The sequence below is a fragment of the Pristiophorus japonicus genome, chromosome 9 (assembly GCF_044704955.1).
Source record: "Pristiophorus japonicus isolate sPriJap1 chromosome 9, sPriJap1.hap1, whole genome shotgun sequence".
Lineage (NCBI taxonomy): Eukaryota > Metazoa > Chordata > Chondrichthyes > Pristiophoridae > Pristiophorus > Pristiophorus japonicus.
The window spans coordinates 79,290,301-79,305,725 of NC_091985.1; the positions used below are offsets into that span (position 1 = coordinate 79,290,301).

Genomic DNA, 15,425 nt, shown 5'->3' on the forward strand with positions numbered 1-15,425 from the left:
AATAAAGGGTTATGGGGAGCAGGCAGGGAAGTGGAGCCGAGTCCATGATCAGATCAGCCATGATCTTATTAAATGGCGGAGCAGGCTCGAGGGGCCAAATGGCCTACGCCTGCTCCTATTTCTTATGTTCTTATGATCCTCGACATATTGTTCTAGAAAACTGCCTCGAATGCATTTCATTGCATTATCCTTGTGACATGCTCATCTAATTTCCTGATTTATACTCTGTCCAACACTATAATTACTGGGGGGGGCGGGGGGGCCTGTAAACTACTATGAACTACTCCCACCAGTGTTTTCTGCCCGTTGTTATTTTTAGCTCGACCAATACTGATTCTACATCCTGATTTTCTGGGCTAATATCCTTTCTCACTACTGTCTTTATCTCATCCTTTATTAGCAGGGCCACACCCCTTCCCTTTCCATGTTGCCTATCTTTTCTTAAAGTCAAGTAACCTGAAATATGTAGTTCCCAGCAAGAAATGCTCTGAAGGAGCATGCTATAATAAGAAAAGCAAGAATATAATTAAGTTGTAGGAGACGTAATATAGCTGAACCCATTCTGTAACCAGGCTCAATTAACAAGAGCTGTACATGCTGCAGAGTGAAGTGGTCTGGGTTTGATTTTCTTCCAGAGTGAAATATTTGATTACTGTGAGCTACAACAGCTAAGAATGCGACGATGGGCACACCTAATTTTGTTGGAGCAAAATGATACATAAGGATGGCCTCATGGTCAACTCCACAATTAGCAAGTCGATTCGTGCCTGTAAATAACTAAAAGCAAACCCAACTCTTGTGTGTGGCATACGTTTATATATAAATGAGAGAAAGATATATACACACAAACATTTCCATGTTTATTTGTGATCCTCTTCTCTCTAACCCTGCATGTATTTTTTTCTCTCCATCCTAAATGCATCAGTGTTTTTTTTTTCCCTCTATCACTCTGTGTATGTCATTGTGGCTGAAAGTCCATCTTCATCGATTACTTTCTCTACCTTGCCCTGTATGTCTATTCTGCTCTCTCATCCCACATCTGAACAATTCCCTCTCCCTCTGTCTGAATTCTCTGAGTTTGGAATACTTTCTTTCTCCTTGTGTGAACTTCTATCTCTGAGTTGTGACAAAAGACTGGGGCACAAAATTTGGTTCCGTAGCATCCGTTTTTTCGGCGCTATGGGTGCCGTTTTGTGTTCAAAATGTTATCTGCTCTGCGTGCGTACACCATTTTGGTGAGGTCATTAGCTGGGAGCGTGTGCTGGAAGTATGCAGAGGAGACAGGTCGTGCATTGCTGATTTGACGCCAGCAATGCCATTTTTGACCACAACGCTCCAGCTGACACCCTCTCTTAAACACACACAGCTAAACATGCGTGCAGCAGCAAGAAGGACACCACACCAGCGCTATTTAAAAGGATCATTAACGGCTTTCAGGTTAGTTGCTGGTTGATTTCTACTGGCTGTTGGTGCGTTTGTAAGCATTTGGTGGTTTATTATCTTGTTTGAAGTTGAAGTCGTCTCCAGGGAGTGGTGTGGCAGGTTACTTCAAGGCTTCTGTTCAGACCACTTGCTCCCAGACATGGGTGCAGTCGTTTGTATCCACCTTGGCCTACAGCGTGACAGGCAGAATGAGCAGAAGCAACACAGAGGAGGACAAGCTGTTGGAAGAGAGAGGAGGAGGGGAAAGAGGGGGAGGAAATAACCAACACAGCCCCTCTCTGGCTGGGCTGTCTGTGATCAACTCATCCGACTGTGGTACCAATGAACGCAACCCCAATTCCCCAACAGTCTCGCACCTTACCGTCCTCCTCTATTACTGACCAGCACAGTGTCTTCTTGATCACAATAAAAGCCACCACAAAATAAATATTCCAGTCCAAATTTATAAATCAAACCATCCAATATTACATAACAAAGTCAACTAATCACCATTTTGCATTCCCTTAGTGCCTATCTTCAGTGTGCCTTTGTCTGTCCTAGTGCTCCTATGCAGTGCTACCCTAGTGGTTGCAGCATGGCTGTTGAAAGGCTGTTGACTTTCAGTGGGGGAGGCTGCAGTAGGACAACCTCGAGCAGGTCTGGGCCTAAAAGGAAGTGAGCGGGCTCCAAGATTTTCTGACGTGGCACTGAAGGTCTTGGTGCAGGAGCTGAACAGGAAGAGAGGTTATTTAGCCACAGGAAGCCATCCAAACTGTGAGAAGGCAATGGGAACAGATAGCTGTTGCAATCGATGCCAGCAGTGTAGCCCTGAGACCTTGATGCAGTGCCGCAAGTTTAATGACCTCGCAGTGGTCAGGGTCGGTGAATTCATCTTTAAATACCACTTCCTTACACCTGAACCATAAGACTCAGATACTGGTCAATTCACCACTCCCCCACACCGCCCCCCCCCCCCCATCACTCGCCTACCAACAATCTCCATCAATCATGACTTACACCTCACATTCATACCTTCACCTCACCCTCACACACTTACCACTGCTGCAAGTTCTCATACCCACATCTGGAGGAGACGCTGCTGGAGATTATTAGAGTGGCCATGGGTGAGCACAACATGACAGTATACTCATGCCTAATCTTCTTTCTCACATCCCACTTCTCCCTCATCCCACAATCTCTTCTGATTTACAAGCTGCGGATAGTGTAAGCATGCACCTCTTGCATCTCCCCCCACTGCCCCCCACCCCAACCTCCTCTCAACGCAACCTAACCCTTGTGCCTTTCTGCACCTGAGCAGGACCGGAACCAATGTTCTTGGGAAGTGTTTGCTAGTGCTGTTGGGGAGGGTTTAAACTAATATGGCAGGGGGATGGGAACCTATGCAGGGAGACAGAGGGGAAGTAAAATGGGGGCAGAAGCAAAAGATAGAAAGAAGAAAAGTAAAAGTGGAGGGCAGAGAAACGCAAGGCAAAAATCAAAAAGGGCCACGTTACAGCAAAAGTCTAAAGGGACAAAGTGTATTAAAAAGACAAGCCTGAAGGCTGTGTGCCTCAATGCGAGGAGTATTCGTAATAAGATGGACACATTAACTGCGCAGGCAGCTATTAACGAATATGATATAATTGGTATTACGGAGACATGGCTCCAGGGTGACCAAGGCTGGGAACTCAACATCCAGAGGTATTCAACATTCAGGAAGGATAGACAGAAAGGAAAAGGAGGAGGGGTAGTGTTGCTGGTTAGAGAAGAAATTAACGCAATAGTAAGGAAGGACATTAGCTTGGATGATGTAGAATCTGTATGGGTAGAGCTGCAGAATACCAAAGGGCAGAAAACGCTAGTGGGAGTTGTGTACAGACCACCAAATAGTAGTAGTGAGGTTGGGGACAGCATCAAACAAGATGCGTGCAATAAAGGTACAGCAGTTATCATGGGTGACTTTAATCTACATATAGATTGGGCTAACCAAACTGGTAGCAGTACGGTGGAGGAGGATTTCCTGGAGTGTATTAGAGATGGTTTTCTAGGCCAATATGTCGAGGAACCAACTAGAGGGCTGGCCATCCTAAACTTGGTGATGTATAACAAGAAAGGACTAATTAGCAATCTTGTTGTGCAAAGCCCCTTGGGGAAGAGTGACCATAATATGAGCGAGTTCTTTATTAAGATGGAGAGCGACACAGTTAATTCAGAGACTAGGGTCCTGAACTTAAGGAAAGGTAACTTCGATGGTATGAGACATGAATTGGCTAGAATTGACTGGCGAATGATACTTAAAGGATTGACGGTGGATAGGCAATTGCAAACATTTAAAGATCACATGGATGAACTTCAACAATTGTACATCCCTGTCTGGAGTAAAAATAAAACAGGGAAGGTGGCTCAACCGTGGCTAACAAGGGAAATTAGGGATAGTGTTAAATCCAAGAAGCATATAAATTGGCCAGAAAAAGCAGCAAACCTGAGGACTGGGAGAAATTTAGAATTCAGCAGAGGAGGACAAAGGGTTTAATTAGGAGGGGGAAAATAGAGTATGAGAGGAAGCTTGCTGGGTACATAAAAACTGACTGCAAAAGCTTGTATAGATATGTGAACAGAAAAAGATTAGTGAAGACAAATGTAGTCAGAATCAGGCGAATTTATAATGGGGAACAAAGAAATGGCAGACCAATTGAACAAATACTTCACGCAGGAAGACACAAATAACATTCCGGAAATACTAGGGGACTGAGGGTCTAGCGAGAAGGAGGGCCTGAAGGAAATCCTTATGAGTCAGGAAATTGTGTTAGGGAAATTGATGGGATTGAAGGCCGATAAATCCCCAGGGCCTGATAGTCTGCATCCCAGAGTATTTAAGGAAGTGGCCCTATAAATAGTGGATGCATTGGTGATCATTTTCCAGCAGTCTATCGACTCTAGATCAGTTCCTATGGACTGGAGGGTAGCTAATGTAACACCACTTTTTAAGAAAGGAGGGAGAGAGAAAACGGGGAATTATAGCCTCACATCAGTCGTGGGGAAAATGTTGGAACCAATTTTTAAAGATGAAATAGCAACGCATTTGGAAAACAGTGACAGGATCGGTCTAAGGCAGCATGGATTTAGAAACGGGAAATCATGCTTGACAAATCTAGAATTTTTTGAGGATGTAACTAGTAGAGTGGACAAGGAAGAACCAGTGGATGTGGTGTATTTGGACTTTCAAAAGGTTTTTGACAAGGTCCCACACAAGAGATTGGTGTGCAAAATTAATGCACATGGTATTGTGGGTAATGTATTGACGTGGATAGAGAACTGGTTTGCAGACAGGAAGCAGAGAGGAGTCGGGATAAACGGGTCCTTTTCAGAATGGCAGGCAGTGACTAGTGGGATGCCGCAGGGCTCAGTGCTGGGAGCCCAGCTATTTACAATATACATCAATGATTTAGATGAAGGAATTGAGAGTAATATCTCCAAGTTTGCATGACCCTAAGCTGGGTGGCGGTGTGAGCTGTGAGGAGGATGCTAAAAGGCTGCAGGGTGACTTGGACAGGTTAGGTGAATGGACAAATGCATGGCAGATGCAGTATAATGTGGATAAATGCGAGGTTATCCACTTTGGTGTCAAAAACATGATGGCAGAATATTATTTAAATGGCGACAGATTAGGAAGAGGGGAGGTGCAACGAGACCTGGGTGTCACGGTACATCAGTCATTGAAGGTTGGCATGCAGGTGCAGCAGGTGGTGAAGGCGGCAAATGGTATGTTGGCCTTCATAGCGAGAGGATTTGCGTATAGGAGCAGGGAGGTCTTGCTGCAGCTGTACAGGGCCTTGCTGAGGCCTCACCTGGAATATTGTGTTCAGTTTTGGTCTCCTAATCTGAGGAAGGACGTTCTTGCTATTGAGGGAGTGCAGCGAACGTTCACCAGACTGATTCCCGGAACTGGGCCTGTATTAACTGGAGTTTAGAAGAATGAGGGGGGATCTCACAGAAACATATAAAAGTCTGACGGGACTGGACAGGTTAGATGCAGGAAGAATGTTCCCGATGTTGGAGGAGTCCAGAACCAGGGGACACAGTCTAAGGATAAGGGGTAAGCCATTTCGGACCGAGATGAGGAGAAACCTCTTCACTCAGAGAGTTGTTCACCTGTGGAATTCTCTTCCGCAAAGTTGTTGTTGATGCCAGTTCGTTAGATATATTCAAGAGGGAGTTGGATATGGCCCTTACGGCTAAAGGGGATCAATGGGTATGGAGAGAAAGCAGGAACGGGGTACTGAGGTGAATGATCAGCCATGATCTTGTTGAATGGCAGTGCAGGCTTGAAGGGCCGAATGGCCTACTCCTGCATCTATTTTCTATGTTTCTCTGTTTCTCCTTTTCAGATAGCCAAGAACTGCAACCTAGTCAGTGGTGGAGCAAGAACTGGAAGGGGAAGGCGGCAGTGAAGTTCACACTCACAGCCACCAGATACCGACACTCTGCGTACTTTGGGGGATTGGTTAGACATGGGATCTGTATGTGGCGAGACACCGGACACGAGTGGCCTGCAGCCAGGGCAGGGGGCAAGGTTAGCACAGGTGCCAGCTCCTTGGAGGGCAAAGTCACATATGAGTTCTACTGTGGAGGACTTGGTTGTCCCAAACTCGTCATCCTACAGAAGGCGGCTGAAGCGTATACACAATGAAATGCTTGGTGCATTGGCAGGCCTGCCAGAAACCTGCGTGCAATATCAAGGAGTATGTAGATGTCTGGCACAGAGCTTGCAGCCCATCCTTTCTAGCATAGAAGAGATGACCAACTCCATTAGCACACTTGTGGATCCAACCATGATACAGCATCTGATGGCTGATGTCTCAGCTTCCATTGCAGCACAAGCAGAAGCCACCCAACATCAGGGTGCTGCAGTGGAAGCTCAGACTTCTGTCAAGCAAGCTCGGCTTGCTGCCATGCATGGTCAGACTACTGCCATCGTGGCTGCGGTTAACAGTGTTGAAAGGGGCTTGTAGGGTGTTGCAGCAGTCCAGCAACAGATTACCAGGAATGCTGAGACACCGCTTCTGGGGCGTGGCAGTGGATCCCTGACCTGCCGTCCTCTCTCAAGCTGACAGCATTTGTCCTCCCACCACTGTCACTCCATTAGTACATCTTCTTCCTGCTCAGAATGTTTTTGCAAGGCAGTTACAGCACCTGCTCCAGGCAGAATACACCTCACCTTTAAGAGGTGCAGGCTGGCTTCAGGTAATGCAAGCCTCACATGAACCTGGGCCCCCTGCTGAGGTGTGCAGCCACTCAACAGCACATTCAGAGTTGGGCTGCACACTACTATCATGTAAATTACCTGGCAGCATGGTTTATGTGCTGCCTACATCGGGCTCAACTGGCGCAGGTTAATCGCACTTTGCGATCCTTGTGCCCGTTTTTGGGGGCGATTGGATTTAGCCCCCTGGAGATATTGGAACAATATCTGCTGCAACAGAGAATATTAAGAGGACGTTTCGAACAATAATGTAAGCTTTTGATAGGGTGAATAAGGAAAGATTACTTTCTCTGGATGATGAGGGGTCCTGTCTGGTCTTGGTGGTCTCCTCTTCACCCACTCCTGGGGCTTTCAATTTAATGCTTGTAAATTTATTTTTAATTCAATATTTATTTTTAACTTCCGTAAATACAAGATGAAATAGCATCTGCTGTCTTAAAATGTAATCATTCCCATCCCTTGCTGGTTCCTGTTGCAGCCCCTGGCCACTGACTCTAGCCATCACCACCCACTCCCACCCAATTTGGATGGTGTGCATCCACCTCGACTCTGCTCACCGCAGCCACACTGGCAGAAGTCTGTAATTACAGTGTGACAAGTTTTATCATAGACATAGCTTCCAATATAAATGTGTACAGAGGAATTTGTAATATTCCATTGACTCTGGATCAGTTCCTATGGAGTGGAGGGTAGCCAATGTAACCCCACTTTTTAAAAAAAGGAGGGAGAGAGAAAACAGGGAATTATAGACCGGTCAGCCTGACATCGGTAGTGGGTAAAATGATGGAATCAATTATTAAGGATGTCATAGCAGTGCATTTGGAAAGAGGTAATATGATTGGTCCAAGTCAGCATGGATTTGTGAAAGGGAAATCATGCTTGACAAATCTTCTGGAATTTTTTGAGGATGTTTCCAGTAGAGTGGACAAGGGAGAACCAGTTGATGTGGTATATTTGGACTTTCAGAAGGCTTTCGACAAGGTCCCACACAAGAGATTAATGTGCAAAGTTAAAGCACATGGGATTGGGGGTAGTGTGCTGACATGGATTGAGAACTGGTTGTCAGACAGGAAGCAAAGAGTAGGAGTAAATGGGGACTTTTCAGAATGGCAGGCAGTGACTAGTGGGGTACCGCAAGGTTCTGTGCTGGGGTCCCAGCTGTTTACACTGTACATTAATGATTTAGACGAGGGGATTAAATGTAGTATCTCCAAATTTGCGGATGACACTAAGTTGGGTGGCAGTGTGAGCTGCGAGGAGGATGCTATGAGGCTGCAGAGCGACTTGGATAGGTTAGGTGAGTGGGCAAATGCATGGCAGATGAAGTATAATGTGGATAAATGTGAGGTTATCCACTTTGGTGGTAAAAACAGAGAGACAGACTATTATCTGAATGGTGACAGATTAGGAAACGGGGAGGTGCAAAGAGACCTGGGTGTCATGGTACATCAGTCATTGAAGGTTGGCATGCAGGTACAGCAGGCGGTTAAGAAAGCAAATGGCATGTTGGCCTTCATAGCGAGGGGATTTGAGTACAGGGGCAGGGAGGTGTTGCTACAATCGTACAGGGCCTTGGTGAGGCCACACCTGGAGTATTGTGTACAGTTTTGGTCTCCTAACCGGAGGAAGGACATTCTTGCTATTGAGGGAGTGCAGCGAAGGTTCACCAGACTGATTCCCGGGATGGCGGGACTGACCTATCAAGAAAGACTGGATCAACTGGGCTTGTATTCACTGGCGTTCAGAAGAATGAGAGGGGACCTCATAGAAACGTTTAAAATTCTGACGGGGTTAGACAGGTTAGATGCAGGAACTCAACATCCAGGGGTATTCAACATTCAGGAAGGATAGAATAAAAGGAAAAGGAGGTGGGGTAGCATTGCTGGTTAAGGAGGAGATTAAGGCAATAGTTAGGAAGGACATTAGCTTGGATGATGTGGAATCTATATGGGTAGAGCTGCAGAACACCAAAGGGCAAAAAACGTTAGTGGGAGTTGTGTACAGACCTCCAAACAGTAGTAGTGATGTTGGGGAGGGCATCAAACAGGAAATTAGGGGTGCGTGCAATAAAGGTGCAGCAGTTATAATGGGTGACTTTAATATGCACATAGATTGGGCTAACCAAACTGGAAGCAATACGGTGGAGGAGGATTTTCTGGAGTGCATAAGGGCTGGTTTTTTAGACCAATATGTCGAGGAACCAATTAGGGGGGAGGCCATCTTAGACTGGGTGTTATGTAATGAGAGAGGATTAATTAGCAATCTCGTTGTGCGAGGCCCCTTGGGGAAGAGTGACCATAATATGGTGGAATTCTGCATTGGGATGGAGAATGAAACAGTTAATTCAGAGACCATGGTCCAGAACTTAAAGAAGGCTAACTTTGAAGGTATGAGGCGTGAATTGGCTGGGATGGATTGGCGAATGATACTTAAGGGGTTGACTGTGGATGGGCAATGGCAGACATTTAGAGATCGCATGGATGAACTACAACAATTGTACATTCCTGTCTGGCATAAAAATAAAAAAGGTAAGGTGGCTCAACCGTGGCTATCAAGGGAAATCAGGGATAGTATTAAAGCCAAGGAAGTGGCATACAAATTGGCCAGAAATAGCAGTGAACCTGGGGACTGGGAGAAATTTAGAACTCAGCAGAGGAGGACAAAGGGTTTGATTAGGGCAGGGAAAATGGAGTATGAGAAGAAGCTTGCAGGGAACATTAAGACGGATTGCAAAAGTTTCTATAGATATGTAAAGAGAAAAAGGTTAGTAAAGACAAACGTAGGTCCGCTGCAGTCAGAATCAGGGGAAGTCATAACGGGGAACAAAGAAATGGCGGACCAATTGAACAAGTACTTTGGTTCGGTATTCACGAAGGAGGACACGAACAACCTTCCGGTTATAAAAGGGGTCGGGGGGTCTAGTAAGGAGGAGGAACTGAGGGAAATCCTTATTAGCCGGGAAATTGTGTTGGGGAAATTGATGGGATTGAAGGCCGATAAATCCCCAGGGCCTGATGGACTGCATCCCAGAGTACTTAAGGAGGTGGCCTTGGAAATAGTGGATGCGTTGACAGTCATTTTCCAACATTCTATTGACTCTGGATCAGTTCCTATGGAGTGGAGGGTAGCCAATGTAACCCCACTTTTTAAAAAAGGAGGGAGAGAGAAAACAGGGAATTATAGACCGGTCAGCCTGACATCGGTAGTGGGTAAAATGATGGAATCAATTATTAAGGATGTCATAGCAGTGCATTTGGAAAGAGGTGACATGATAGGTCCAAGTCAGCATGGATTTGCGAAAGGGAAATCATGCTTGACAAATCTTCTGGAATTTTTTGAGGATGTTTCCAGTAGAGTGGATAAGGGAGAACCAGTTGATGTGGTATATTTGGACTTTCAGAAGGCGTTCGACAAGGTCCCACACAAGAGATTGATGTGCAAAGTTAGAGCACATGGGATTGGGGGTAGTGTACTGACATGGATTGAGAACTGGTTGTCAGACAGGAAGCAAAGAGTAGGAGTAAATGGGTACTTTTCAGAATGGCAGGCAGTGACTAGTGGGGTACCGCAAGGTTCTGTGCTGGGGCCCCAGCTGTTTACACTGTACATTAATGATTTAGATGAGGGGATTAAATGTAGTATCTCCAAATTTGCAGATGACACTAAGTTGGGTGGCAGTGTGAGCTGCGAGGAGGATGCTGTGAGGCTGCAGAGCGACTTGGATAGGTTAGGTGAGTGGGCAAATGCATGGCAGATGAAGTATAATGTGGATAAATGTGAGGTTATCCACTTTGGTGGTAAAAACAGAGAGACAGACTATTATCTGAATGGTGACAGATTAGGAAAAGGGGAGGTGCAAAGAGACCTGGGTGTCATGGTACATCAGTCATTGAAGGTTGGCATGCAGGTGCAGCAGGCGGTTAAGAAAGCAAATGGCATGTTGGCCTTCATAGCAAGGGGATTTGAGTACAGGGGCAGGGAGGTGTTGCTACAGTTGTACAGGGCATTGGTGAGGCCACACCTGGAGTATTGTGTACAGTTTTGGTCTCCTAACCTGAGGAAGGACATTCTTGCTATTGAGGGAGTGCAGCGAAGGTTCACCAGACTGATTCCCGGGATGGCGGGACTGACCTATCAAGAAAGACTGGATCAACTGGGCTTGTATTCACTGGTGTTCAGAAGAATGAGAGGGGACCTCATAGAAACATTTAAAATTCTGATGGGGTTAGACAGGTTAGATGCAGGAAGAATGTTCCCAATGTTGGGGAAGTCCAGAACCAGAGGTCACAGTCTAAGGATAAGTGGTAAGCCATTTAGGACCGAGATGCGGAGGAACTTCTTCACCCAGAGAGTGGTGAACCTGTGGAATTCTCTACCACAGAAAGTTGTTGAGGCCAATTCACTAAATATATTCAAAAAGGAGTTAGATGAGGTCCTTACTACTAGGGGGATCAAGGGGTATGGCGAGAAAGCAGGAATGGGGTACTGAAGTTGAATGTTCAGCCATGAACTCATTGAATGGCGGTGCAGGCTAGAAGGGCCGAATGGCCTACTCCTGCACCTATTTTCTATGTTTCTATAATGTTCCCAATGTTGGGGAAGTCCAGAACCAGGGGACACAGTCTAAGGGATAAGGGGGAAGCCATTTAGGACCAAGATGAGGAGGAATTTCTTCTCCCAGAGAGTGGTGAACCTGTGGAATTCTCTACCACAGAAAGTTGTTGAGGCCAATTCACTAAATATATTCAAAAAGGAGTTAGATGAAGTCCTTACTACTAGGGGAATCAAGGGGTATGGTGAGAAAGCAGGAATGGGGTACTGAAGTTGCATGTTCAGCCATGAACTCATTGAATGGCGGTGCAGGCTAGAAGGGCCGAATGGCCTACTCCTGCACCTATTTTCTATGTTTCTATGTTTCTAATGCACGATCTTAAAATGGGGACTGCATGTCCTGGTCCAATTAACCCCCAGCCTCTTAAAATTAAACTTCTTTTTGACTCTTCATGTTCAATGCCTTATGAGATAAATCAGTACAAGTATAATGTCCCAAAATTGGAAACCCCTGGCCGTGTTTCGGGTTTTTGCAGATTTCGGAGAAGAAATCCGACGTACCGAATCCGAAAACCCTCGGCTGACTTTTGGGTATTTCGGAGACGAAAACCCAATGTTCCAAATCCGGAAACCTCGTGGACGATTTTTGGGTATTTGCAGATTTCGGAGTATTACATCTGACGGCCCGAATCCGGCAACCTCAAGGCCGAGCTGGGCCGGTTTGCGTATTTTTTTAGATTCATGTTTGAAAAAGGTATGTACAGGTTTTCGGGAAATATTTCCGGAATCTGAACGACTCTTGCAATCTGCACAATGTCCAGTTTTCGGACAATTCCGGTTTTTAGAACTCCGGATTTCGGACATGCTACCTGTATATCATTAAAAATTCATTTGTTTACAATTTTCACAGACCAAGGGAAAGTGGCATGGAATTCAATCCCCAAAGCATCAAATATCAGAATATTTAATCCAATTTAACTTACAAAGCACAAAGACCCCATATTGCTACAAAACAATGTGTCCTCTGACACACAATGGGAGATGTGGTAGCATATACAGGTTGAATCTTTCTTATCCGACACTCTCGGGACCTGGCCTATGCCGGATAAGAGATTTTGCTAGACATGGGGAAGTCACGTTAAATTGGATGGTACAGGTACTGAGCAAGGGGATATTGGGGCTTCGGGGCTGGCTGGCTTGGGGCTGGGAGTGCGGCAGAGAGATCGTGGGGGGGTGGGGGGTTGGATCTCGCAGGGTCACGCCAGCTATTTCTGGAGTCGGCAGCGAGGGTGGACTTCAATTTGTTCACGTCGGAACGGCCGGGAATGGTGCCAGACGAGGGATGTTCCGGATAAGGGAGTCCCGGATAAGGGAGGTTCAACATGTATTTTAAATGTGCCCATATAGTTTTTAACCATTTTAATGTTAGATGCAATGTGGTTAGTTAGTGGAAATTAATTAAGATTTTAATATTACTAGTATTCCCCTTTTTAAAAAAAAAAGAACTGGTTACCTGCTCTGGTTTTATTTAAGATTTTAAAACTTATTCATTGAATGTTGAATTACCTTAGAAATTTGAACAGGCCCTGAACACACTCTCTTTTTCTTCTTTTGCTTTTTCTTTTTCTCCTTTTTGCCTCTCTAAAAGGAAGCAAATGATATAAAGATACTCAGTAACACTAGAGGACATGTTTTCACCGGATTGAATAGCAGCGATGTTTCAAAATATTTTATTTTGCATATACAGCACTTGTGCTATAAATATATTAAAATAAAAAGAAACTTTAAAATAAATAGCCACGGTTAGGCAGGAGGAATTTTCACCTTTTTGTGTTGTTTTTCTTTCTTCCTTTTCTTTATTTTTGACCGTTTCTGGGAGTCTGTCAAAACAGTTAAAGGATCAGCTTTGCATATGAAACGTCCAATAAGTATCCTTCAATATTTAAACATGTCATACGCAAAGAAAAGTGTATCAAATAACATCTGTCCTCTGTTGCAGAATAGGATGTCAACTTTCAATTGATTCCCCGTATTTCTTTATTTTTCTTCCCCAATACAGAAACCATTAAAAAACCTTGGCCGCAACATACCCCTCAATGTTTCTGAGGAAAACGTTATTGAGTTAAATATTGACAGAGATAATACAATTCTCCACAAAACGTTTTGGTTTCTGATCAAATGCTCCATGGAACATTTTTGCTTCCGTGCTGTTGGGACCATAGCGAAAAGCAAATGGCCAGGTGCAAGTGCAAATCGGGTTGTGGAGTTCTGAATCATATCTGGAGCTTCGTGGTTAAATTTTGCAGAACTTTCTCTCAGAATAAGTGAGTAGAGTTCAAGATGTAACAGGGTGTGCAGGTTCTGTGAAAGAATGAGGTTTGATAGGCTCTCCTCTTTCCACATTATTTTAAGATAGAGGGAATCTACTGCAGTGGTTTCTTTAGGTTCAATATTTCAAACTTTATGCGATAATCTCCAAAGTAATTTCAGTCGCTTGCTTCCGTCTCCTGAGTTATATTGGTACAGGTCTACAAAATAAATCTTCCTTCCTTTACTTGTTTCTTCATCTTCCCCTTCATTTTTTTCTCTTGCTCTTGATACTCCTTCACTTCCGTTTCTCTTTTCACTTCCTTTTCCTCCTCCATTTACAACTTTTCTGTTTGGCTCTGCAACACTTTTTGTCCATACTGCCTGCAGCATTTACTGTCTTACTGAGAGGCAACAGGAATGAGAAGGAGAAATGGGAGTGGGCCATTGAGCTGCAGGAGTCAGATGATAAGTACTGGAGCCAATTGGCAGGAATTATTGCAGTTGTCACTATGGTACTCGTATAATTCAGCATTTTAAAAATACATATCAATCCGATTGCTTGCCAACCTCTCTGCACTCCACTAGGACAATATTTGAGTCTCATAGTTTGAGAATTATTGGTAAATAAACAGTACTTTGAATTGCCATCCAGTGGCAGTAACTAAGCACGCCAACATAGGAATAACTAGGGCAGTAGACAGGGCTTTAAACTAAGGACATGCTTATTTTTACTGCAAAAATGGCCACCATGCTCCACCCTTTGTCTATGATTGGTCGCCTTGGAGGATAAGCCATATCCTGAGGTTTCACAGGAATATGTAACTGGAACTGCCCATCCCAAGGTCTCACTGAATTTGCAAATTGTAACTCTATCCACGTTTGACTTCCTGAAGCGACAGAGGACAGAACTCCCCAGAGGACTGCAAAGGCCAGCCAAAGTACCTTAACCCAGTCCAAGTGCATGCCTCCCCCAGCCAAAGTTCTTTACCCCAGTCCAAGTACATTCCTCCCCCAGCTGAAGTGCCTTACCCCAGTCCAAGTGCATGCCTCCACCAGCCAAAGTGCCTTACCTCGGTCCAAGTATATGCCTTCCCCAGTCCAAGTGTATCCCTTCCCCAGCCAGAGTGCCTTACCCCAGCCAGAGTGCATCCTCCGCCCCCGCCCCACACCATCCCACTCCACCAGAGATGGGACAGGCATTGTGTACGGAATGTTAACAGGTTTAATGGGTATGAAGTGAATAGTGACAGTGTCGTGTCTTATGGATATCATCCACTCCAATGATGTCCCTTGTAGGGGGATTGGAAGAACATGATCTGTCTTCCCTGAGTTGCCCCTCTCCTATCCGATCCCCGCCATCCGTCTCGCTCTCCCCCAGACACACTCCTTCCCTCCGCACTCTTGCCCCAGCCTGTCTTACTCACTCTCGCCCCAGCCTGTCTCACTCACACTCGCCCTCCCGCCCACTTCTCTGCTTGCCGCCGCTCTCGGCTGCTCACGGGCCATCTTGGCACCACATTCGCCACTCCCGGCCACTAGGCCGAGTTGGGGGGGAAACGGACGGGAGGTGAAGGAAAGAGTCGGGGGGAGGGGGGGTCGAGAGAGAGTCGGGGGGGGGGGGGGGTAAGAGAGAGTCGGGGGGGGGTAAGAGAGAGTCGGGGGGGCGTAAGAGAGAGTCGGGGGGGGAAGAGAGAGTCGGGGGGGGAAGAGAGAGTCGGGGGGGGAAGAGAGAGTCGGGGGGGGAAGAGAGAGTCGGGGGGGGAAGAGAGAGTCGGGGGGGGAAGAGAGAGTCGGGGGGGGAAGAGAGAGTCGGGGGGGGAAGAGAGAGTCGGGGGGGGAAGAGAGAGTCGGGGGGGGAAGAGAGAGTCGGGGGGGGAAG

General features: G+C 45.8%; 1 protein-coding gene across 5 annotated transcripts in view; it reads right to left on the reverse strand.

Annotated features, from left to right (window-relative positions):
• The window catches only part of LOC139273119 (protein FAM133), a 60,076-nt gene that overhangs the window by 15,708 nt on the left and 28,943 nt on the right, over nt 1-15,425 (reverse strand). For 4 of the 5 annotated variants that reach the window (XM_070889525.1, XM_070889522.1, XM_070889523.1 and 1 more), the window contains exons 4-5: nt 13,061-13,116; nt 12,803-12,877 (exon numbers count right to left, since the gene is read on the reverse strand). In XM_070889525.1, the coding sequence (XP_070745626.1) occupies nt 12,803-12,877; nt 13,061-13,116 (131 nt within the window). Of the gene's footprint in view, nt 1-1,705; nt 2,151-12,802; nt 12,878-13,060; nt 13,117-15,425 lie in introns of those variants that run through there. The other variant, XM_070889527.1, reaches the window with a different exon arrangement.